The sequence below is a fragment of the Nothoprocta perdicaria genome, unplaced genomic scaffold (assembly GCF_003342845.1).
Source record: "Nothoprocta perdicaria isolate Ctin4 unplaced genomic scaffold, notPer1 scaffold_6, whole genome shotgun sequence".
Taxonomy (NCBI): Eukaryota; Metazoa; Chordata; class Aves; order Tinamiformes; family Tinamidae; genus Nothoprocta; species Nothoprocta perdicaria.
The window spans coordinates 4,250,965-4,277,387 of NW_020455865.1; the positions used below are offsets into that span (position 1 = coordinate 4,250,965).

The following is a 26,423-nucleotide window of genomic DNA, read 5'->3' on the forward strand; positions in this document are numbered from 1 at the left end:
AGCAGCACCGAACACAGAGAGCGCTTGACATGTGTATGGCTCTCGTCTCCACCCTTCCTCGGGGGCTCTGCAAAAAGAAAAGCTGCACCTAACCACCCTCTAGAGGAAAGCAGCTCCAGGCACAATTTCCAAGGAGCTGGGGGCTCCTCATCGGCTCCTAAAGGCTGATGCTTGGAAGTTGGGGATGAGATGCTCACAAGAAGAGATGTGGATCTTCCCTAATACACACTAGAGAGCTGCAGCTGGGAGAAGCTTCTCCCTCTCCTCCTTGCTCCTGCTTCCTGAGTGGCACAAGGAACAGGCAGCAGTTACCTGGCCACATGCACTGCTCTGCACCAGGGTGCCTGAGATGCCCATAGCTCAGGTGCTAAATAACAGCAAAGCTCCAGCTCACATGGAAAATAAACAAATGTTCAGAAACTGCTCAGAAACGAAAGGCTGAGGGCACAGGTGACTTAAAAAGCTACTATCTCCTCACACCTATACTGTCCCGGGGACAGTGATAGAGAAGCAGAGGAGAATCAGGCATCAGTGTGGTGCATTAATGCTAGGAAAGTGCAGTCCTTGCCATCCTGCCCAGGCCCCAGCAGGCGATGCCACAGCCACCTCTCACTTGACAAAAATGAGCGCTGCAGCACACTAAGAGCACAGGCACTGCAAGAACAGTGATTGCAAGGTGACATTACAGGGCGACAGGCATTCAAATCACCGTACAAGTAGCAATTAGCCCCGCCAGAGAGCTTCTGATCCTGCTGGATAAAAATCCCTCTTCGGAGGCCGTGGAAGCAAAGGTAAAAAGCTGCTCTCCACCCCCTCAACGAGCTGTGCCAGGCCTCATGCTCCAACGAGGGGCCATCCAGCTCCACTACCTGCATTTATCCTTTCAGTGCATGGGGCTCTCTGTAGTCACAAATGCTCCACACTTCAGTGCTCTGCTGAACAACAAGTGACCTTTTCTGATCCTTTATTAAGCATGACTAATGGATATAGCAATAAAGTTTCATTATAATTTGATTTTGTCCATACATATAACTCTCACCTGTAGGCTTAAAATTCACCCAACTGGACCGTTCACTGAGATCAAGCACAATCTCTTTGGCACAACAGGGAGAGCAGTTTTATTGTTGCTGTTTGCAAACTCAACATGAAAACATTCTCAGGCTTGTGAACAGATTTCAGCAAAAGCAACATCTTGAACTGACTGCAGACACTCCTGACTCCTTCCCAGGCTCCTTTCCACATCATCCACTGAGGCAGCAGTTTGGGACATCAGATTTGGGACCTCACGAGGGCCCAGTGACAGGGAAGAGAACAAGTGACAAGCAACAGGGTTGTGCAGCAGGGGGGAAAGGCTATAACATGCTCCGTTGCAAGCTTATTCCTGCCCAAAGGGATGGCAAGAAACTAAATGTCACTGAAACATGGCACAATGCCCTCGAGTCTCTGCCTCCTCTACCATTGTAGCTAATATGTTCCTATTCTGTTCAGCTCACCTTTGCTGACACTAAAAGCCAACTGCGACTACTTAAATACTAGTTTGAGCATGTGCCATTCTTTCTGAAACAGGCAGACACAGAAATAAAATACAGCTTCTTTGATATGGCAGTGTATTAACTCGGAAACACTGCACCAATTCAGAGTCTCCAACTCCTGCCTCTAATGCAAGTGCTGCCCTTCCCTGATGTGCAGCTCACGCTCTGGGGCAAATGAGGACTGATGCTGAGGTTTCAACACTGTCCTGGGGATGTCCTAGCTCCTGAGAGAATTGCCTTGTCCACCTTTATGGCAGGACTCAGTGGCTAAGGGAGCAAAGGGGCCTCCATGGGAGGGAACATCAACTCTGAGCAAGACGTGCACAAGGCAGGCAGAGGCACCAGTCTGCTCCACAGCGGGCTCAGATATGTACAGATGTCACCGTTTTATTCATCAGACACCTCGGTTACGTAGCTGCCACTATCTACAGTTGTTGCCACAATCGAGACCTTCTATTTTATCACACAGCACTCACACAAATCCAGCACTACGCAATGACTGTTCTGCTTGCCCCTGATAAACCGTCCTTTAAATCAATGCTTTACAAAAATGGTTCCCAAACAACCCTTATAAAAAGGATTCCCAAACAATCAGGCCTTTTCTCAAGCAGCTCCTTGTTATAATGAGTTTACTTGATGGCTCTGCATGAAGAGTTTTCCTTATTGTGAAGGAGGGCCTGGTGAGTACAATTATGAGGAGTGAGAGCATCACAAAGCAGACAAATCACAGCTCTTTCTAGCTTATTCCTACGCCACATTCACTGGCCACTAAATACCCACACTTACGGGAAACTCCAAAGCCCCATTGCCAGAGAGCAAGAATGAGACCATGCCAAAAGAAATAGGTTGCAAGCTGTGACATTTAGTGTCACCGGGACCTACCTTTGCCTATAACAAGACCACACTTATCAGCTGGCACCGTGTAGGTTATTTCCTGCATGCCCCCAGGTGTTCCAACGCTCCAGTCCCCACGGCCACGACCTCTTCCCCGGGTGACAGCCAAACTTCCAAAGCCATCTCGTTCCTTAGAAGACAAAAAAAAATGTTTAAGTGGTTTTTTTTTGCCCTGGTTCCAAAGTACATTAAAAACAGCAACAACAAAAAAAGAGCAAAGTAAGTTAAACTGTATTATAATCAATGGCACTAAATAAGATATACTTGGATGGCTCCACATCTCAGATTTTGAAGCGGTTTAAAGAAATGCTATTAACGTAGGTTATAGCTGCCTTCCTGACTCAGGAAGATATTTATATTTTCTAAATGTGTGCCTTGATATCTGCTCAAATAACCCTATGAACAAACATCAGCTACTAAAAGTACTTTCAGTTTGTGATGGGGCTTTCCTCAGAACAACCAATAGATCTTGGCACTATAACACAGAAGTTATCTTCCAGTTCTTTTCAAGTGTTGTTCTTTAAAAAACTGCTGGGACTGCTTAGTCAAAATACATGTTTTCCAAAATTTCTGAAGGGAACTTTTAAGTTCAAAGACACTTAAAGGGCACAGCTGTTCTGGACAACTGAATTCTGCAAAAGCAAAGGTCAAAGACTGTCAGAGGCCACCGGGAGAGGCCTGGAAATTTAAGTGGATGATTAAAAGATTTATGTAATCAAGTATTCAAACCAGATCTCAGGGCAAAAAGAACTATCAAGACTTACCTTTCATGAACATATTATGCAGAAGTGGCAAGGGAGGCAGTGTTTGAGATCTGTTATTTAATGCTCTGCTGCCCTGAGCATTACTCAGCCGAGTCAAGCACAGCTTCCAGGAAGTGTCTCATGTTGGACTCCGTGCCACAAGGTCACCATTTCCAAAAAGCTCAATACCAACTCAACAGGGAGGAAAACAAGGAGCCCCAATGACACCTTATGCTACTGCCCGAGGAGACCTTACAGCTCAATCAGTTCAGATCAGATTAAAAAGCAAACCTAGCAGTTTTGTCAGGGGCAGCCACACGTATGGCCTGCCAGAGGAAGGATTTAACACCACTATTCTTCTTCAGACAGTGGCATCCATCCACGCTGCCCCAGCACAGAGACTGCATTCTCATATAAGTGTAGAAGAGGCTCCCAAGAGCCTCCTAAACCCACCTGTGCCGTGAGAATGAGCTCGTTGATGATGTGTGCTGCATGTTGACACCTATCAGGAAGACCCATGACCTGTGCGACTCTTTCAGGACTAATCCCATCATCTGTGAAGAGAGGGAGCAAAGACTAAATTAAAATGAGAAGACATCCACCCAGCAGCAAAAGCTTCCTCCTAGCACTGCCACTGCTAGTGGCATTTTCATATAATGTCTCTACCCCGAGACCTCTCTTCCATCTACTGGAAGACAACAAAACCCCAATCCACATTTGCAGTAGGGGCAACATTCCAAAAAGCAGCACTTTCAAGTGTCAAAAAGCTATAAAAGAGATAGATAAAATCTTAAGAGGACAAAGGCAGCTTTGATAGGTGATCAGACAGCCAAGGACCCAGAGAAAGTTACTTAGAATTAATCAACTCCTGATCCCCAAAGGCTTTAATGTCCTGAAGAAATCTTTATATACATATGTATTAAATAACCCTCTTTTTTTTTTTAATAAAAGATTTTTATTCACTCAGTTACCAGTCAAGACATGACTGTTGTGACGTGTAATGTTTGCAAATGAGGTGTAAATATTATTCTCTGAAAAATAAAGCAAAAAACCAGAAAGTGCACGAGGAAGCAGCATGTCATATTTAAATAGCATTTAGGAAGAGACACAATGCATCTTTAAATTAAGACAGCCTAATTGCTGTACCCTCAGGACAGATTTGCTTTACCAATCCCCATTGGAACACTGGTCAGAAAGTAACAGCTCTCCACCCTCACACAAACCTGGTTTAAATTGAATCCTAACTCCAGCATCATTCTGAATCTTTTTGATCATTTCTCCATTTCTTCCTATCACAATTCCAACAGCAAACCTGGGCACAGAGACCTGATGGGAAAGGCAAAGCAGAATGAAAGCTCAGAGAACTAGCCCGAATTACTCCCGCTTTACAAGGAGACACTTAGCTGGGAGGCCAGGCCACATCCCTTCAGAAAAACAAACACACAGTCACAAATTCCTCTCCCCACTGAACGAACTCTGCCCTACACGAACGCTGCCTCCAGCAGACAATTAAAAAGTGCCAACGGAGAGTCCATCAGAACTCCTCTTCACTGCCAGATGTTTCTGGCAGCAGAACACAATGCATTTAAAGATAAGCATATAGGTTACGCGTGAAGTTTGATGGCTTCCCCCCAGCCCACTGTGGAGGTTAGCACAATAACTCATGAAGACATACCTCTATGCTGCCTCCTCCCATTCTAGAACTGAAATCATTGCGTACGCCTCGGAAGTCTGCCTGATCTTTCTCTCGGATGATCTCCAGTACCATTTCCCTTGCTTGCTACATGGGGAAAGAAGTTACAGTTAGCTTAGAATTATTCTGCTTGCCATCCCAGTTCAGGGTCTCAGTAAGAGCTAATGGTCAGCTTTCAGGCAGAACACCCTGTTTGCTTAATGTAAATGGTCTGATTTGGAATTTTTGAAACCACAAGCAGTGGAGATCTGTTCTTGACGGCATCTTTCATGTCTGATAAAGTCGGCCAAGTGAGCGAGTTCGCTGGGTGCAGTTTATTTCAGTCTTTCAAAAAGATGGTCCCTTCACCATTTAAAAATATGATTATCATTCTTTCCAAGGATGGAAATGGAAGGCCCTTTTCTCCTGGATAAGGTGGAAGCTGTAGCAGCACAGCAGAGGATGTGCCCACTAAGAGATAAAGAGCACGAACCAAGAAGGCAGGTGGGCAGTAGTGAGCTTGGGGACACTCAGAAAGGTAATCCCAAGCCTGCAGCAACCCAGCAAGATATTTTGAGACAACTGACTGCTCTCCCTACCTCCCTGCAGCTCTCAAGGCCCTTCACAAGCTTGCTGGTCACCCAGCTAATAAAAGTGTACCCTGGATATAAGCTATCAGCAGTCACCACTTAAAACACAAGGAAAAAGGCCCACATGTTGGTTCCATATATAACCCGTCAAGTTTTTGACATTTTTGTTCTTTTGGCAGGTTTGAGGGGCACGGGTGAATTTGACTCCTTTCACATTTGTGTTTTCTATGCATTCTTGGTGTTTATTACAGAAGAAAACAACTCGAAGCTTCAGAGATGCCAAGACAAACTGCCTCCTGGAAGGAAGCAGCACTCAGAACACCATTTGGTTAAAAGTAGCAAGATTGCCATTAAACTTCTTTTTACATATCGATCGTTTTGCCATGATATGTGTAAGAATTTTGAAAGTTATCGCTCAAACCTAAAAGCCCTGTTCCACTAAGTGGTTTGAAAAATGCCACCCAGGCATACCAGGCCTAAGCAGCACCCACTGTTCCAGCAACCTGTGATTAAGGAGATCCTACAAAACAGAACTGTTTTTCTTATAAACAGGAAAGCTAAACTAGACTTAAATACTTCACAAGACATGAAAGACACTTGCATAGAAGTGGCACATACTACCACTTAAGATTAATTCTTAAAGTACTGCCATCAAACTGAAGCCTTGTGGTCTCTAGTTGATGAAGGGTTTTTGCTTCAAAGCAAGAACCACAGGCACAGATAGAACCCTGACACAGTGGGACTGCAGCACCAATATTAATCAAACCCCTTGGTTTCAGGAGTTGTTACAGGCTTTATTGTTTTAATTACCTGTGTCAATTGGCTGTCTGAGATAAACCTTCCACAGAAGTTTCTTAAGACACAGTTAAGTTAGTCACTAAGAACCCTTACGTAACATTGCTACAACTTTTGCCTCTCAAATTGGAAAGGATTTCCAAGATACTGTCCTCAACCCCTCCTTCTCAGCACTTTGCCTACCCACGTCTAAAGCCTATTTAAAAGTGAGAACTAGCTTAGGCTGCAGACAAACCAACACTTGCTAGTGTCTGTTTTAACTTGCTCTAAATACTCAGCCTGTAAATGCCCAGGACAAGAAACAGCAGGGATTGCAGCATTTGCAGTTGGGTTTTGCTCCATTAGATGCTCACTAATATGCTAGTGCTTTAAACTACTCAGTTCTCAGGGGCAAGGGCTTACTTTTATTACATACCTGTACTTTAAATGCATCTCCAGTAATGCGGAGGGGTTTATCTGCTCCAGTAGGCAACGGACCATCTTGGATCATAATCATTTTCACACCCGTTCGCTCCTGAAGAAAGAGCACAGAGCACTTTGCTAAGCAGAGCCCCTAAAGCTAGGGACCATGTTTTGGTTACTGAACATTACAGAGGTCAAAGTAGGGAACTTGCAGAAGCTCTTAGCTCTTCCTGGGTACTCAGAGCACAAATTCAGTAACAAGCCTAAAGCAAAAAGGACTGACACAGTGTGCTACTCCCAAAGACCTCAATAACTCATTCTCTTGTAAAAATGGATTCCCTCCACCTCAACAACTAATTTTTCAGCCTTTTCCAGCATCTGTAGCTGTCTGCATGTAACAGCAATTGCTTGACCAGCCTTGAAGTTATTGGATGATAGAGGCCTAATCAGCGTACGTTAGAAACTACATTTTTGGCCTAGGTTCACTTCTGAAAACCTTTACTCTCAAAAATCACAGAAAAATAAAACAAGAAGGAAGAATAAAGAATGTTTAGGATGACAGATTTATATGTAACAAGCTAATTTTCATTAGAAAGGAGAAAGATGGGAAAAGGAGGAAGACAAACACCAGCCTTATTACAGATTAGTGACGAAGGAGGAACAACACTCTACAGTAGCGGGGCTGGCATTAAAAACTACTGCAGCAGCAGACTACAAACAGCCTTTTCTTGGCTACAAGGATCGCCTCCTAAACAGCACACACCAAATTTTATCTAAAGCACACAAGTTTCTTTCACAGTTCTGGCAAAACTCCACTACATGCGTAGCTGAGGCCAAACTGTTTTTCTTTGGTAACCCAAGATTGGATTCGAGTCCAGCTCTCCGAAGGCAGAAGAACAGTCCCTGCTGTAGAAGGTTAGAGCATTATAGGCTCTCCGTTTCAGCACGCTCTTGATCTAGAGAAGCTGCAGGAGGGGAGAGAGCCCTAAAGTGAATGCATCTTGCGCACCTGCAACTGTTTTATTGTTTCACCTCCTTTGCCGATGACTAGACCCACTTTGGATGCCGGGATCAAAATCTCCTGAATGGTACTGTTGCCATCAACATCGTTGTGAAAGCCAGGTCCATTCCGACAGCGATCTACAATCTGCCCCAGTAGCCGTTTTGCTTGTCTTGGAAAAGAATCGAGGGAGACAACCATTAGACAACATTGTTTCACGTGACGAAGAGACTAGGAACCACTGGAATGTGAAGCGATTGGGGAGAGAAGTGAAGAGATGAAGGAAACCACAGTTAGCACAATGTCATTTTGACCATTTCCCCTAACGTGATTATTTATAAGCAGCTGGATTTTTGAAAGGGGAAGACAGAAGGAGGAGCAGCAGCATGCTCTGCTATCTTTGGAAGTTAAGGACAACAGTTGCGCTACAGCAACTGGGGTGCACATCGTGAATGAAGACCCTCCAAATTCTAATTAAAAACCATATGCCATGTCTGAGGCTCATCTCCTTAGTCCAGACTAAACAGACACTGCTCTGAGACTAACACGTTGCTTCACCAGCAGTCAGAGGCAACTGCCTTGCTCTTCTTTGCCTGCTCCAACCAGCAGCACCAGAACATTGTTCTAACACAGCCTTGGCCCCAAGCAGCAGCTGCTGAAGCTACACTGGAAAACCAGGCAAGGATATTGCAGCAGCACCCAGGGAAATACTGGGTTCTCCTACTCCTGATGAGCAGAGACAGATGAAGAAGCACTTGGGAGATTAAAAAGACCTTCTTCAACATCTCTTATGTGTCAGAGAGAGCTGAGAGTGGCTTCCCTTCATCTCGGGAACTACTGGTCCCAACGCATCCCTTTCCTCCCCTTCTCCCACAGCCCTTCAATATTCAGCCTCAGGCAGTGCCTTCCCCTCTCCCTGCTTCATCTCAAGCCGCATCAGCCCCTCCGGGAGGGCTGTCTTCTCTCTAGAGTCTCAAAGAGATAGTACAAACTCATTCCTTACTAGGAGGCATTCCCAGCTCAAGGGTGATGATCTAAGGCTGCAGAGATCAGAGCACCACTTTCCTCTCGACTTTCTCATAAGACAAGGCAAAAGGAGGAAATTCGGGATGTTCATTTCAAATATTCTGAAAGAATTTTAAGAGATTTTATTCATCTATTTTTACATTTTGCATATTTTTTTGCAATAATATCAAGTCCACAACAGCTAATACATGCCATCCTTCAGATTAGAAGTGGTTGTTTGGAAATTAACCTAGTAGTTTGCCACTAGATATAACTAATGGAAACACCCCTCACTCAAAAGCCTTCTCAAAGCAGTTTGACACCTAGATTGGTTTCCTTACTTCATTCTACTTTTTTTCAAGCAGCCTGACAAAGCAGTTCAAATCACCAAGCTGACCATTTTAATACAGAAGCAAATTAAGTTTTACATAATTTCAAGTCCTCAGCAGCCTTCCTCATTCTGCTTCATAAATGGATGGTCCCTCCCCTCCTCCCCCACCTTATTTTTTGTGTTTTTTTTTTTTTTTATTTTGATTTTTTTTTTTAAGACAGCTGTGGACATGACTGCATATAACCACATACTTCAGAACCATGAAGTCTAAAAAGAAACCATAACTCTCCCCCCATTATTCCCCAATTGCATCTCATCAGGCAACCCAGCTTTTTAATATTTCGGTCTTGTTCTGAAACATCTTTTGCTAAAAGGGGGAAAAAGCACTTCAATACCAGCAAGAACACATTGCTTGCCCTATAATGTGAGCTTGCCAATTATATTTATTCTGGCTCACTGCTTGCAGTATTAAGGTAGAGTAAGGAGATTTAAGTACCCTTAGATCTCTTAGGAATGGAAGAATGATGAGCGTCTTCTCTTTAGAGAGACGGTCTTTGTGCCCATGTATTTTCACTATCAAATGCAACTCAAAGATTTCCAGATGGATTTTAAAAAACCCACCTACCCAAAGGCTGGGGAGAGAAAGAGCAGCTCCATATGTTAAGTGTGTTCCTGTAAGCCTGAGGATCCTGGATCCAGTTCCAGCAGGAGGTCCTCAACTGGTTTGTGAGAGTCTCAAACTCAGCTCCTGGGAAGGGGGAGGGAGGAAACACTGTCCCTAAAGTTTCTATAGGCCTAACAAGTAGAAACCCCTGCCGGCTGGCCATGTGTCTCTACCATGCAGGGATCAGAATTCAAGGCTTTGGTTCATTCCTTGGCTTCTCGCTGGCAGAAATGCAGAGGCCAGCACAGCCATGGGCCTCATGCTGCTCTGCCACACCACCAAGAGCTGCAGACTGCTCTGGGGTGGCACCAACAGGCTCTGGAGGCCTCATGCAGCCCTTCTTCAGCTGGAAGGATGGTCAGCTCAATAGGAGAAGGGAGGCAAAGGGAAGAAGAGAAGTGCCCTTCAACTTAGTTCAGTATCCTGGAAAGCTGCAGTTAGAACAACTGCATCCTAGGTGCCCTAAGAGCAACCTTGCCCTGCAGAGTGGAATTCCAGGGAATTTCTAAAGGGGGTTCAAACTGTATCTGGAAAAAAAGCCTTTGAGGTGCACAGTTTTAAAGGATCAGACCAAGAGGTTCTATGCTCCAGAGACCCTCAAGTTTCTCTAGGCCAACGTTTGCTGGTGTGGCTAACCAAGTAGCACCACTGACAGAGCACAGCATTAGGGAGAGGAGAGAGGAGGAGAAAGGAGAAACATGAAATCAGAACTCACTCAATGCTCTCTGGCGTCCCGGTGAGCACACAGGGCCTCTCGGGCATCCCACCGCTATCTACAAAAGAAACAAGACGACAACAGGGTGGATATTTCCAAGTCTTAGCACTCAAATTCCTTCTGTAACCAGGTAGGTAGGGAAATGCTTGCTCCTCTGACACAGACTAGACAGTTTATTCATAAATGGCAGGACTGCAAAACACAGGGAATGTAAAAAACCAAACTGCTGCCTGAAAACATCTCCATGTTCGGGATGTTGGACACAATCTGTGTCCAAGCCTTCACGCAGTCTTCTAGGCCACACTTCATTACAACTGTATCCTAGAAGCAAATGTGAGCAGTATTTATCTACCAGTAACTCACAAACATACCCTTTCTGAAGCATTAAGTCTTGTTCTTACAGCATCTTAAAGAGGACTACAAGTTGTTTTGTTTTTTAGTATTTCATGGGACTGCACTTCCCCAGGTGGCTTTTTTCCTTGTCAAGTCATTCTCTTGGCAAATACATAAATATCAAAAACGGCATCTGCTTCTGTAACTGTTAGGTACCAGTGAAAACAGTCGTTCTGCACATATTCCATGTTAATAAATTCAAAGACATCCAGGGTCAACCTGTTTAAAACGATTTGCTGGATGCCTGCACTTCTTTTAAAGCCTTCTCCACCAATAAGGGAGAGGCTGGAGGACCTAGGTTATACTCCCCCATAGCTTCCTATACAGCACCTTAGTACAATCTTCCCAAACACAACCAACATAAAGCAGTGGATGGTCCCATCTTCTCAACGGTGCTTTGAATGCTGCTCCCTCCTCAAATGCCTCCTCCTTGGAGCTGACCAGACCCATCAAAAACAAATTGCAAGAGCTGAACAAAGAAGTATCACCAGGAGAAAACTCAATAGCTGCAATTTTTGCTCTGTGAACAATATGGAGTGCCCATTCACACTGTACCCATCTGTTGGTTAAAGATGGTTGATTGTTTTGCTGTCAGAACCACCTGACACACCTGGTCTCTGTGCTAGTCCAGAGGTCAGCCCCAGAACAGCCCTCCCATGCAGCTTTATGCTGATAACACATTATGAGCTTTGCAAGGCACCTGATGCAACGGACGCAACACCCTTCAGCGTCACAGCCTGTTTGCCTGCCCTAAAAAGGGGCTCTTACCTGGAGCGATTTGAATTTTGCAGCCAGACTCGGCCTGAATCCGTGAGATCTGCTCACCTCCCCTGCCGATTACTGCAACAAATTCAACAAGCATCAGAACATGCCATTTCCCAGAGCAACGGTGAAGAGCACCCTCCCTGTAGCACTGTTGCTGCTACCTAGAAGGCAGCAGTTCTATTCCACTGCAGAATAGGTATCCGCAGTATGACCCAGTATATCTTAGTCGAAAAGCAGCAAGATGTTGCTGAAAACTATCCTATTATCTGGCAAGAAAATCTGTCTTGTACTGAAATGAAAGTACATAGGGGGTAGAAAAAAGGCTCTGCTGGAAGAGTCCTTTTGGTATGTCTCATTCAACCTGAACCCATACATCAGATACCTCTAAAAGAGCCAAGTACACCTGACTCAAGAGGCTCCCAAGGGATAATTTCTCAGCTATGGACCTGCCATCTCCCCACATCTATGACCCTGAACCAGGATCAGATTTAACACACATATGATGCAGCAGTAGAGCATCATCCAGGTTCGCCTCCCAGAGCTCCAAAATCCCTCTGATATCCCTCCAAACATGCACCAGGACCAGTAAATCACGAGGTCAGGTAGGAGAGGGCTTCCCTTACAGGAATTCCAGAGTTCCTGTTTTTATAGTTTTATAGCTTATTTAGAGCCTGCACAAAACTTCACCCACTATGGGGTAATTATTCTGGTCTGTTATTTTCCTTTTTACTCTCTGTATACTAAACTGGAAGAGATGCACAGAAACCTAGTGGAAGAAGAATTAATGCAATCACTATAGTCACAGCAGCAGGAGGGTGCCGTTGAAAGGAACGGTGATGATCATTCCTCAGAAGACCAAAATTAAGATCAAGCATGGAAGAGAACAGCATCAGGAATACAAGTCTAGGGAAAAATCCCTCACCCGAGTAATGCATGCTGGCCATTTCCCTGCAGTAAACATTAAAAAAACAACAAAAATAATCTGTTTAACTTGCCCTGACTCTATTATTATTGTAACATGCCAGTGTTGTTTCTCTCCTCAGTTCTCACACTATTATATATTCAAAGAAAGTAATATGTTTCAGTGAGGGACAAATAAATTTGCTCCTGGCGTGCTTAAGCGCTATGGTGGTTGGAACTGAAGGGAGAGAATCACTACAGCTCTAGGTAACTTATACCTCACAATGCTGCTCTTAATGCAGGGACATCAAGTTTGTCCACGTAGTTTGCCCCTTGATTTTAAAAGCAGATCATCCAGGCCCTATGAAGGGGGCATCAAACAGGGCTTATCCAAGGCCAGTAAATACACAAAGCTTGTGAGCGTGCCTTATTCTGTGAGAATAAAGTGTTCCTGCACAGAATATATATGAAGAAACAAATCAAAAGCATCCAAGATACTTACTAAATCCAACCATTTTATCAGGCACTTTGAAATCTTCTGTTATTACAGCCCTAAAAAAAAGGGGAAGAAAATCAAACAGTCATTACAAAAAACAATTTGAAAGACAACTATGTCCTGCCATGGAAACCAGAACAGCACATAAGGCTTTTGCACAGACAAGTAAACACTACGTCACAGTCAAAACCATCTCTTTTGGAAAAGACCTCTCAGGGGTCACCTGCTCCATGCCCTAGCTGGAGAGGGAATGGATCTAATTTCTCCTACGCTGGATACATTTCCAATCTATTCTCCATTATCTTCAGTGGAGCTGACTGAATAACCTCCTTTTACCTTCTTGCTCCAGACAGATTTAACAGAATAATGGCAAAGTTTCTTTAATACTTAGCCCAGACCTTCCAGGTCACAGCCACTGCCTACTATTTCTTGATAAGCTCTTGCCAAGAGAACTAGCCAACGCCAAAGCTGACAAGGATGCCTCCTCTGAAATTCGTAATTTGCCTGCCTGTCTTTATCATTCTTTCTTTGGAATTTATAAAAATCACCTTCAATTATCCCTTGAATTCTTACTATCTCAAGACTTTAAAAGCCTAACGCTCTTTGGACTTAGTTCTCACTGTGTCTGTGTCTCAAAATACAGGGCTCAAAAATTTCCTAAGATCTCAACACAGTCAAGAGGTAGAAAGGTAACATCTTTAGTGTTTTTTGTTTAATAATTTGCATCTTGTAGGAAATACAACACAATTAATATAGTACTTTAAAGTTTAATTGTCTAATATTACCTGGGCTGTATATCACATGGTTGATTAAAATAATCCACCTGCCTGTTTAATATTTCCAGCTCTTGTCAAAATGCCATTGTTTTTCTTTTTTTTTTTCCTCCTAACGAGGGGAAAAGGGAGCAGAATTTATTTTGCCCAGTCCTATAGATTTATAGTAACTAAATCCAAGTTTCACTTCATCCCTTCTTTCTTCTTCACAGCAAATAGCCTTAAAGGGATTGCAGAAACCCAAGCTGACAGTTTCTCCACATTCTCAACCTCTGACTTTCTAACACTACTACAGATGGTGGATCAATAAACAATTAGAACTGATCAATAAATAATAAAACATAACCCACTGCTTACCTTTGATGTACCAGGGCCCCTAACTGGTTACCTACTGTGGCAGAGAGAGAAAAAAGGGAAAAAAATCAAAGCATTAGCACGGATAAACTAACTTCATCCCCATAGAAAAAGAGTTCTTACCATTTCATCAAAAAAGAAAGAAAAGCAAAACAGTAATTTAGGTTCAGTGGCTGAAATGAATGTGTTATGTGCTATAAAACAGGAGGGGATTTCTTGATCAACACACACCATAACCCAGTGTCCAGCTGAACACAGGACGGGGAATTGATCCGCGCCTCCCCATGCTGAGAGTCATGGGATCAAATCCTGCCTGCCCAAATCCAAATCCCTGCAACTAACCTCCCTCCTTCCCAAATTAAGCCCAAAGAAGCGGAAGAGGAGGAGGAAGGGAGAGAGAAGGTAGAAATTTCAAGCAGACTGTTATATGCTAACAACAAATGAATAAAAATCAAGCGTATTCAGAGATTTAGTCTAGTCAAAAAAGGCATTAGAAATCACTTGCACATACTTCTCTCTGTATCTCTTATCTGTGCTCCATGGAGCCCACCTACACGGAGACCTGTTAAAGGAATAGGTCTGTTAAGTCACCTCGTGTCACCAAAACTCTGTTTCTTTAGCACATTTTACTGAATGCACACATTCCAGCCATACCTGCTGCCGGCTGCGGGGCCATCTGTGAACAGCAGTTATCTCCCTAACCGCCAGACCCCTAAACAGGGATTTTTCACCCCAGGCCCCCCCATGGATTAAAGCCCTCTTCCACATGTTCCTGGGGAAAATATCCTTAGGTTGAATGATGCAAAGAGGGACCGCGGGCCCTGCTGGGCTTCCTACCGGACACTGCCTGCAGCAAATCGGCTAAGAAACAGGCCATTTGATCCTAACAACCAGTTGAAGATTATATTGCAAGCCTGGAGGGCCCAGACAGCAAAACAAATGAAACCGGCCCGCAACATGTGAACTGTGATAATAAAGATGCTGTTTCCAACCACCTTGCAGCAACTTGCACATTCTCTGACCTGAAATAAATTGGCAATCAGCTGGCAGGGCTTAGGAAGCGGATGCTCCCCAAACCTGCTAGGAAAATAAAATCCGTGGCCAGACATCTTACACAAACAAAAAAAAAACAGACAGCAGAGTCAATAAGGTATTTCTGTTGAGCATCTATACCTTGATAATGGTTCGGGATCAAAATATTGACAACAAATGTATTTTATTCCTCTCTTCAGCTCAGTGAGAAGACAACTGCTGCGTTATCGACTCCCTTAGATTTGCCTTTGCATATTCTCACCCCGAATAAAAATAAATTCTAATTTGATCGTTATCAATAGTGCAGTGGAAAATGGTGGGTGATGTAACGGGGAGTATTTGCACTAGCTGATAAGCTGCTGCTGCAGCGTTGAGCAAGAATGACCCAACAGAAATCCAGAATCCCACCATCCTGCTCCGAGTATTCCCGTCATTCCTGTCTATGGAATATGTCTTGTAGCTATTGCCGCCAACGGGACAGCCCTAGCCATGGGCTAGGCCCTTTGGAAGCCCAGGATGCCAGAGTGTCCCTAGCACTACAAGGCTTTATTTCAATATCCATTCAACACTTCTCTGCAGTCTTTTACGCTACTATCACTGCCCACAAACTGAGAGGCAGATATAAGACCCAAAAATCAATTCTTGACGTTTACCCGTGTGGCAGAAGAGCCTTTATTTTGTGGCACAGGCCTAAACTTGGAAAAGATCCTTTCTACAGGGAAGCCAGACAGGCACAAAAAGCCACACTGTGCAGCAAACACCACATACGGAGCAATGCTTCCGAACCATGTCAAGTGCCACAAACATGCTAAGTCACTCACCACCCAAGAGAACTATTATCTGCACTGTGTATTTACTGTACATATTGGTGAAAGACCCTATATTAAACCTCTAGTCACAACTTGCACCCGAGATTTTTTCCTGTTTCACAGATATCCCCTCCAAGAGCTGCAAAGGCACGAGGGCAGAACGGAGAGTTACACTGCTTGAAACCACATGCAATTTCTTTTTCTTTAAGGAGAAATTTCTAGATTTCTTTAAGAAATGACATCGCTCCCGGATATAAACACCTGAAGTTTCATTTGTTCTCTAACATGCCCATTTTGCTCCAACAAAACAGGGGCTAGTCGAGTTGTGCAAGTCTGGGGCACAACACGCTGCTGCAATGCTACAAGCTGATATCCTACCGCACTGCTTCGCTCCTAATGCCAGGGAAGGGGCTGAACTCTGACAAGCCATGTACGTCTTTTCCCCCTTTTTACATCTATTGAGTACAATTTAACTGTAACTGCAGTCATTTTACTGCAAATAAGGAAAAAGAGTGAATAAAATCAGTCCAATCTCCTGCTAATGGCACCTGCTGGTTGATAACTCTTCCCTCCGCTTTAGGCTTCACCTTAACTGAATTCTACCTAACAGACACTCAAAACAAATGCAGATTTTTTTTCCAGCCCATAAAACAGAGCAGTGCCTCCCACTAAATTAAGGTGCAGGATGGGAATGTACAATCTTGCACAAAATATCTGCACGACTAGAATAAAATCAGAGCCGCTCACCTCCCGGTGAGCACGAGAACACGGGGTTGCATTTCCCACTTTTGAACCAAAATGGGATTGTCGGAAATTTTAGTATCATCCCTTTTGGTGCTCTAATTATCCTGATTTTTCTTCATCATTAAAGATGGCTAAGTCTTTCCTGAATTAAATGGCCAAGAAATAATCTGTTTAAACGCCCGCCTTTGTTGGGAATCAGTGAAAATCAGCTGGGAATCCATTAAAAAAGAAAAAGCAAACTGTAAATTTGCAGCTTTGAAGAGTCCTAATGTTTTATGTGATAAACTAAACCTTTTGCTAGATCTGGATTTCTGTTCTGGCTGATCTGCTGCTATAGGTGCACTAAGGAGCATCACCACTAACTCCCATCAGCAAGAGAAGGGCAAGATTTCCTTCTGCCCATCCTTTACTGTATTTCCACTGAAAATATTTTGATTTAAGTATCACGTACAACAGGATCATGCCGTGTTCGAGCACTACTAGACCCTATGAAAATCATATTTTATTATTAAAAAAAAAAAGAATAGGCTGCCTTTTATTTGGATGCACCATAGCAGCTCAGAAGAGGGGAAAAGACTCCTCCAAGGCCTCTCATCTTTGTTTCCTCAAACTCAAAGGACACCTCGGCCTTCAGCTCCAACGCTGCTTCTCACCCTGTCTACACCACTGCCAACTTCTTCAAAGCCGCCCCAAAGGAGGCAAACAAAAGCTCAGTTTGGGGGAATCAGTGTCTTCCCAGCAACTGGAACCCTTGACGCAAGGGAGCTGCTTCTCAGGAGCAGCTTAACACTAAATGGACTCGTTAAATCACGCTGCTAATTAGAGGGACTCATTAATGAAAACTGAGGCCAGGAGTTGGCTGTTAGCAGGAGGCCCCAGCTCCCTGTGCACCTCAGAACCAGCCCCATGGGCAGCGGTGACTTCGCAGAGAAGCATTAAGGGAGTGAAGTGGCCGTGCAAGGGCCACGTGCAACCCGCTGGGTGCAAATCCAGGGCCTCTCCCTGCACCCTCACTATTTGCAGGGTTATTTTCAAGTTGTTTCCAGAGATGGGATATAAAAAAAAAAGAGGAAAACAAGAAACCATCCGTTTTGAGCATCACCTTACAGCAGCAGGCCAGCAGGGCCGTTTCAAGGTGTTTTTTATTAAGATTATATTGAGGGAAGTATCAAAAACACTCACGTGTATTCTGGCTTCAAATATAATGACAAATGTTTTTCGAAAGGACTCTAAAAGCAACTGATTTTTGACCAGTACACTGCCCTATGGATATTTCCTAAGCTGATATCCATCAGCCCTGCCAGCAGCAATTTATAAAAACGGACAGAGCACGAGATTTTCTGAAACAAATAGTTCTTTTCTCACCTTAAATACTACATATTCCCTGGAACCATTTCTTCCAGGAATATTAGGAAGTCATTTTCTATGAAGCACAAGAGCTGTGTGAGGGAAAGCAAGGACGGAAGCAGCGAGAACTGCACCCAGCACCACCACCGATGGTGGTAAAGAATAAACAATAAATAAATAATCAATATATAAATAATAAATAATCAAGAAATTTCTCAACAGGTTTATTTTCAAGCTATCCTAAGGAGCAATGTAAACACTCAGCATTACTTCTTTCATTTCTCTTCTCTGAGATCACAGATATCAGATACATACACACACACATATATATATATATGCACCTATACACAGATTACGAGGTATCCAAGGACAAATATAGCACTTGGAGTCACTTAAAAACGTGCTAGAAAACGGGCCCAATGCTGAAATACAAATGAACAAACGCCTGTAGGGCTCTGCTTTGGCAGAACAACTGCAAATCCAGCACCCAGAAAGGGAAAAGCACCTGCCACAGGCCACCCCCTACCCGGCACAAACCGCTTTATAGCGCGGGCTCCAAGGGTGCACCAATGCAGCCAAGGTGCAGCACGTCATACGGTTCACTAGGAAAATTTTAGGTGCAAAATCAAACTTTTGCTGCCATTACGACCATTTTGCATATTCAATGTTCACTGGAAACATTTGACCAAAAAGTCGGATTTCTCATTTCAGTTCGGTCTGATGAAACGGTGAAGAAATAGACAGCACTAGTGTTAGAAATAATCAGTTTCCAGAAGACTAGTTTTATTTATTTTGATAAAAAAGGATCTTGGTCACTTAGATGCAGCTCAAAACTGAACTGCATCCACCAAATTAATGCCGAAATTAAATATTCTTAAAAATCACTGGCAAAATAGGACCTATCTTCACCTGCTATGCCCACAGTGTTTCTGGAATGGAAGAAACATCTGACAACAACTTTCTTTGAAATCATATCCATGACTGGACGCTTGTTTCTCCTCAGAGCACCTTTTTAAGGAGAGATGAAGTTGGGAACAACTGGAAAGAGGGGGGCAAATAAAAGCTAGAATATATTTGTAAACATCTTTTTTCAGTTGATCTAGCTCAGCAAAGAAAACCACACTAAACAAATGTATTTTGGTCCCGAAAGAACAGCAAGGTTTCATAGTTCATTGCTTGGCAGCACAGCACCTGGCCATACAAAGAACAACATATCTAGACACCATATATATCATATATGCAACATTTGCATCAGGCCAGAGAGAAAATTCTTTCAAGCTTCAGTCCTAGGCAGAAGCTTCACTTCCCTCCCCAGCAGTTTTGCATGTGCTTTACGGGGCGAGAATGGCCGTGCAGGGCTCTCTGTCAGTAAAAACTGTGGAGGAAACAGGAGGACAAGAACATGACCAGTTTTCTGATAACCTCCCAAAAACGGGAGTTCTTTGCTTCAATACAGTAGCAGGTAATAGGGTAAACACTCTTCTTGCAACAGTGCACAGCACTACAGATTTGTAAAAAAAGGTAAGAAAACACATGATCTAACCCTTTTGCTGTTCCTGCCAAAAACAGGAAACAAATAATGTTTTTTAAAGGGCTAATAATTCATACAGTATTAACTTATTACAGTTACCTGATATGATACACCCAATAAATCCCTCCTAAGCTGTCCAGTGCTAAATGTGTCAGAGATTTAAGAATCCCCAAAGAAAACAGTTATGAAAAACGTTAAACCTAATATAGGACGCTTCCTTCCAACTTGCCTTGACTTTTCAACGTATTTCTCCCTAAAATTCATGTACAAAGCTAAGCAATCAGAATTCTCGACATATACTCAACTGCAGAGGAGTGACCACGACTTGTCATGAAAAAAGCTGCACATCTGACACCTGCTCCTGTATGTTGCCCCTAAAACCAGGGAGGCCAGGGGAGGGCTGCTTTGTTGGGCACGCCTGCCCTCTGTGCACAAGCTCCAGGACAAGATTTAAACTACAGACTTAGTTTGCCCATTCCCAAAGTCCATAAACTAACACAGAATTGCTTCGTATTAGGAAAACTAACGCCAAGGAGCCCTGCACTATCTGGTAGGACTAACAGCACAGGGAACTCCGCATATCGTTTCTACACACACGTGCACACAAATCTCTGTCCTTACAGCAGGTAGCAGCCTCCGTACATGGATTTCGGACGCCGCAGCCACACGATTCTGTGCCCGCTCGCGGCCAGCTTACCTCCATCATCCAGGGGCCGTTTCTGCACTCCATAACCATAGACTGACGGGTCCACAAGTGTTGTAGAATTATTCAAGTGAGGAATATCTCCAATTTTAGCAGCAATCTATAGAGGCAGACGATAAAAATGCGATTAGCATATCTGAAGTGTCAGCTACTGCAGCTAAACTCTTTCTTCCAGCAAAGCATTTATTTACACTCCAGTCCAGTCCTCTCTCTGTTATTTTCTAGATAGGTGCTTTTATAATACAGTTGCAAGAAAGCAGTGCTTTATTTGTAAAGTAAACAGCATTCTGTTTGCTTTTGATATTTGCTTTGGTATTCTGAATTTGGCATTCGCTCGGCTCCCTTTCCTCGTCATGAGTATGTATTTACTCTCTGAAATATTATATTTAGACTGGTTCATTCAAAGCACAGCTGGGAAGCAGGATCCAGACACGAGGAGAACTCTGGCCTGGAGAAGGTACCACCACCATGGCCAAGTAGGAGGACAGAGACTTCCTGCTGCATCGTGTGTACCAGACATTTAGAAATGCACATTGCACATCAGCGTGGGGGGACTGTGGAGAGGAGAGCATGAAAACATAGAGCACAGGGACGGGTTTGGCATCTTCCTGCCAAAGAGATTGGATCCACGTGTGTTTACTCTATGAAAAGTAAGTTACTGGGCAAGCTATTAGTCCATAATTAGTTCCAATTCCCTGTACAGGTCAATATAGCACAACACTGACCAACACTGACAGTTCCTCAGCTTCTAATGTTTACACAGGGGGTAATAACCACTCTGCCGAGGTAAAACACAGTAAGGCCATTTACAGAGAAGTGGAGACATTCAGGTATCACAAGCAAACAAAGCAAATAAACCAAGTAGAGAGATGCAAACATCATTTAATAAAAGTTAAGCTCATCTCTAATGGCATTTGGGAGACACCCGCATGGCTGAAGTTAGCCCCTTCACCTGCACTCCAAGCTAACTGGATGCAAGCCAGTTGGAAACCATAAAGACACATTAGTCCAGAGCTGCACCTGAGTTAATACCCACCAGAGACACCCAAGCTGAAGTCCCACAGCACCCCTTGCCTACACAGAGGCATTTTGCTTTAATAAGCATGTTGTATTCCACATTGGTTTCCTCCCTTCCCAATAAGATCATTGAATGGGATCTTTATTGGGAGTCTGATTGTTCTTTCCACTTATTCCCCCTCTGAACTAAATCTTCCATCAAGCATTTTCACGCCGATCAATTTTTGTATCACTATATTATACTTGGGATTTCAACAGAGAGTGAGCACTAAGAATAGATGAAAAAAGCATTTTATACCGATACGCTTTAAACGGAGCCAAGGGAAAATGACAAAAAGGCACTTCCGAAATTTTAAAGTTTCACTACAATAAAATGACAGCTACAAAAAACCTGAGGTTATTGACACTACCAACTGCTACAGTGGAATAAACAACTGTTCAGGATTCAGAACCACGGGGTAGTGAAAAAACACTATTTGAAATAACCTCTATGGCTTGAAGGCACTGCTTTTAGAAAGGGACTGGAACAGAAAACATCCTCTTATGTGCCGCATGAAAAGAGCCACAAGTTTTGACCATTTTCTTCTCATACTCCATTCTCTCCTGTCCCGCATTAAACAGACGACTACCTCAATGCATCAGAAATGCCAGGACCTCGAGAACACAATTCCCACTTCCCGCTTTTACCCACAGAGTTTTGACAGGTTTTTTGGATGAAAAATTGAAAATATAACACTGGGCAGTCAAACCCAAAGGGAAGCCAACACAGAGCCCACGAAACGGGATGTGCGGGTTAGTCTTAATCTAGTTTTAGCACAGGGACTAGTGACCACGCAGCAACGTTTTCTGATGAAAAGCATCCTGAGCATCAACATGTTCAAAAACTGTTAAGCCCACAAAAACCCAATTCTGAACTTATTAGGAATGACCAGCCTTTACCTGCTCTATACTGTGGAGGGTTAGATGATGCTGCCTTGCATTTATGTTCAATGCTCTATCTCATCAACGATTCTGGCCCTTTAGTCATGTGCCTCCCTCTTAATTCTGGGATGCAGAGGAATTTAAGGAAAATACAAAGCGCATATAAGTTTCCCGACTGCTTCAATAATACTAAAACTTTATTTTTCAGTAACTTAAAACAACCTATTAACAATTGTCACGCCACAGCTTACAATTCCAACCTGCACTAAAGGCGCGGGGTCAGGTGTAACACACCCTGGCATGTTCGGGAGTGTTTAATTTTACAAGTGCCCTTCAGGAACTCTCTTCCCGTTAGTAGTTATTTACCTGGGGGCAGGGAAGAGCCCTGTAAGCTGATGGTTCGGATCACACATCCCACACTCAAAGGAAAGGAAGGGCTCCAGATAGCCAAAGCTGCCACAAAGCACGAAGGTGTGAGCAAACACATCACTGGCATTAACGCTTCCAGCTCCTGGGGCTGGAGAGTATTACGAATCCCACCCATACGTACTGCAGTTATCTTTCCTGTGCATAATCCCCCAAGGAAATGTCCAAATAAGCAGCCAATACCTTTTTTACTTTTTTTTTTTTTTTTTAATAACTTCCACTCTTATCTCTAGATAGTCTCCCAGCTGTCTTACAGAGAGACAGCGAGCCATGCCACTACAGCAGGGAAAACACCCTGCAAAACTAAGCATGAAGCTTTTAAAGTACATCTAAAATCGGTTTTAACTTCTTATGTTCAACTTACAATGGGCATCTCAGTTTTCACTACAGGTTCAGCAGGGAGATAAGCACCAAAGTTAGAACATAGCAAAAGCAAGCAGACCTAGGCCTTATCTGAGTAAGTGACCTTGGGGAACGTACTGCTAGCCACTGCTTTTGTCCCTCTGCATGTCAGTCATCAAGCTTATTTTTTTTAAAAACCCAATACATTTTGTTGAGCTTTAAAATACAATGGAAAATATCACTGTAGCTGCTCTGAATCCCCTCAAAACCAGGCTCTTCCAGCAACACTTTAGAGGACCCAGTAAAAACCTGACCTAGGGCACAGCAATGGTAGAGTTGGGGGTAGGGGGACACAGGGGAGCTGTGTGAGCTTCGCAATTTAAGAGGAAGATAAAATTAATCCATTCATGTAAACGGAAAGCTCTGTCACTGCTTAAGTACTACTATTGGTTTTTTTTTTTTGGCTTACATCTTGTATTTCTACCCTCCTATACCTTTAACACGCTTTAAAATGGTACACTATCCAAATACTTCCATAAATTGAACTTATTTGTCAGAGAAGACCCATCCACCAGTGCTGCGGAATTCACTTTTCAAGAGAACCTCCTTCTGGGAAGAAGCCTTCCATGCTGTTCTGCAGAAGAACAGCAACTAACAGTATCAGCAGTTCTAGATATTAGCAGGATGTAAAAAGGAAAAAAAAAAAAAGAAAGAAACGAAGCACCGTCATCTGCATCTTTAGACAATCCTAGTAATTCCAGTGCTGTGGTTAGGTTTCCCATCCTTCGAGCAGAATATCCGACTAAGCACGACACCCACTTCTCCGGAGCACGGCAGGGAGTGTGAAACATCCACAGTTGCTTAAGCGCCAAGTCATGGGTGCTTCTCCTGAATACTGCAGTAAGAGCAAATATCTGCCCCATATCTACTTGGGGATGACCTGAAAGAACAGTCCAAAAGGGAATAAAGAGAGGGAAGTCTTAAACCCTTCCTCCTCCCTGCAGGCAATTAGAAGATGGATATTAGAAGGGGATTTTATGTGTAAGACTTGATACAACTCACAGTAGGACTCAGGCCACCCGCTGCTCTCAAGGTACCCAAGACAACCCACTGCAGTTGTAGCAGCTACAGCCTCTCCTCCTTGCACCATTCCCAGACGTTCCGATTCAGACCACACGTAAAACAGATCACGAGAAGGATGCACACGAAGAGGGAATCAGTTAGCACTGCAAGTGAGTGTTGTACTGAAAAATAAAACTGCCAAGGAGAATGGAGAGAGTCGTGAACCAAGGAAGACTCTGTTCTGTCAATGAGAACAGGACTCAAAGGCTGCGCAATAGAAATCGTTTTTGTCTGAAGTACCAGCAGTTCTGCTTGTTTTCCTCTTTATCCTTTGCTCTAAAGGAGAACAAACATCCTCCCTCCCACTCCAAAATATAACAGAAAAGCCGCCCTGCCTAAGGCAAGCTGCTTCAATGTACACACTAATCACTACGTGTGAGCTAAAAGTTAATCCACTCAAATGAGACTTGGTGCAGAAGCAGGACAGCCTACCTCAAAGCCTTAGCATTCACCTGAGAAAGCGCTTTTTATTACCTCTCAGACATTTAAAACTATACAAAAGTCCTAGCAAGTTCATTGCAAACATCAAACGCAATTATATGTCCCTTCTTTCTAAGGCAATAGACTTTTTACTCTTATGGCAGCTCTTATGACTTACAAAGTCTTTGAAGAATGAGGTTACTCGGATTGATTAGGAAAGTCTTTGCTATCCTGAATAATTTTCTATTTAATAACTCAGCATTGTGCACTATAGCTCACATTGAGTGTTGCAGCCCTAGCAAGAGCTGGATTTAATAAACTTCATTACTAGTCTTAAGTGTAAAACTAAGCTAGAAAGAGTTTAGTAGGCAAACCAGAGATGCCATAACCAAACTGGGGAAACAAGAACCAAGACTGAAACGTTTCTTCTTCTATCTCCCCACTTAGAACAAAAAGAATATTCAAAAAAAGGCTACAACACCGGTCATAAGCACTAAAAACATGATGGCTACGTACCAGATCAGTGCAGTTCAGACAAATAAGATCTTTGAACATATTTCATGAATGTTCAGTCATCACCTCCAAAGAAATCTTAGGAGTGTCTCATACGCCAGCTAGTGCTCAGCCAAACGGGTTCCTAGCAAATTGCTAGAGGTAAATATCTGTCCGGAGGGGAATTAAAACCATCTTAACTCATATTCAGTAAAAAGTCCCCAATGACACCTTTTAATTTTGCCATATCTGGGCAGCAGAAGCCTCCCCGATCCCCTCCAAAGCCCAGATAAAAATCAAGCACTTCTAAGGAGCAGAGGGAAGAAGGAAGGGAAATAAAGGCGGAATACGGTTTTACACTTGCAAATGAGCCTTTTCATCCCACAAATATTAATGGAAATCATTCTCATTCAGCAGGCAGCCTGCAACTCACTGCGCAAAAATGTGGGCCACGGCACTCGCAGGAGCAGCCGCTCGGCTCGCGCTGCTCACAGGCCTGTTTTCATCGGGAAGGATATCCCAAAATTGCCACGCTGAAGTGCCTGGCTGGAAGCTGGCAGCCTTGGAGGTTCGGAAGCTCTTCGGTTCAGACTAATTTGTGGTGTTGGCTCACGGAAACCCAACGTATTCATCAAAGCACAATGAACTTAACCAGTATGACCGGAAAAATCAGAGTAAATAATCATAAAAAAAAAAAAGTGAAATCATTTATATCTGCTTCATGTACAAACATATGGGGCACCCTACCTTTCCCTGTGGATCTGACAACACCGCCCACACAAGACAGGCCAAAAAAATCAATGTTTGGGTAACTCTGCGCTTCAGCTTAACAAGAACCAGTCCCAGACACTCGCCTTTAACGCGTAGCCTGCTAAAGACCAGGCGAGCCCTACACACTGCGGTGCTTTGGGCACCTTCACAAACCAGTTTCAACAAACTCCAGGTGACGAGCACATAACAAGTCTTCTCTCCTTCCTAAACAGGCTATTCAAAGATTATTCAGCTGCTAACAGACAGAAAAGTATTACTGGATGTTCCACGAGATATTTTTGCAATCGGGGGCCTTCAGCAGGAGCAGGCCGAGCCCAGACAAATATGGTCGCAATTCCTCCCAATTTAACAGCACCGGGAGGATAATCCTGAGCTAAGAGCAAGGCCTTCGGACAGCCCTGCCATGAAGGGAGGCCACCAAGGCCTCAGTGCTGTCAGCCACCAAAACCCGTGGCCTGCGGTGTCCTCTGGGTCACCGCTGACGTGCCGCTTGTCTGTTACGTGCTGCTATACGTACGCTCGGATATGAGGCTGTAGAGCAACAGGTGAGGATCAAACTAGGTCGTGCGTCCTTCGGCAGAGCGCGGGGGACTCCCCCGCCCCGCCCGCGACGCTGGCACGACAAAATACTCGGCGTCTCCGCGCGCCGCCGCGGCTGCCGGCCACGGCCACGGGCGGCCTGCGCGGGGCCGGCCCGAGAGGCGCGGGGCAGGCGCGGCGCT

The 26,423-nt window shown here is 43.9% G+C and overlaps 1 protein-coding gene across 1 annotated transcript in view; it reads right to left on the reverse strand.

Moving 5' to 3' along the window:
- Positions 1–26,423, reverse strand: part of FUBP3 (far upstream element binding protein 3) — a 41,739-nt gene that overhangs the window by 9,418 nt on the left and 5,898 nt on the right. Inside the window, exons 2-13 of the mRNA XM_026049575.1 lie at positions 20,185–20,290; positions 14,536–14,586; positions 14,028–14,061; positions 12,904–12,953; positions 11,505–11,576; positions 10,344–10,401; positions 7,638–7,800; positions 6,642–6,740; positions 4,845–4,949; positions 4,393–4,495; positions 3,623–3,723; positions 2,415–2,556 (exon numbers count right to left, since the gene is read on the reverse strand). Coding sequence (XP_025905360.1) covers positions 2,415–2,556; positions 3,623–3,723; positions 4,393–4,495; positions 4,845–4,949; positions 6,642–6,740; positions 7,638–7,800; positions 10,344–10,401; positions 11,505–11,576; positions 12,904–12,953; positions 14,028–14,061; positions 14,536–14,586; positions 20,185–20,290 — 1,084 coding nt within the window. The remainder of the gene's footprint in view (positions 1–2,414; positions 2,557–3,622; positions 3,724–4,392; positions 4,496–4,844; positions 4,950–6,641; positions 6,741–7,637; positions 7,801–10,343; positions 10,402–11,504; positions 11,577–12,903; positions 12,954–14,027; positions 14,062–14,535; positions 14,587–20,184; positions 20,291–26,423) is intronic.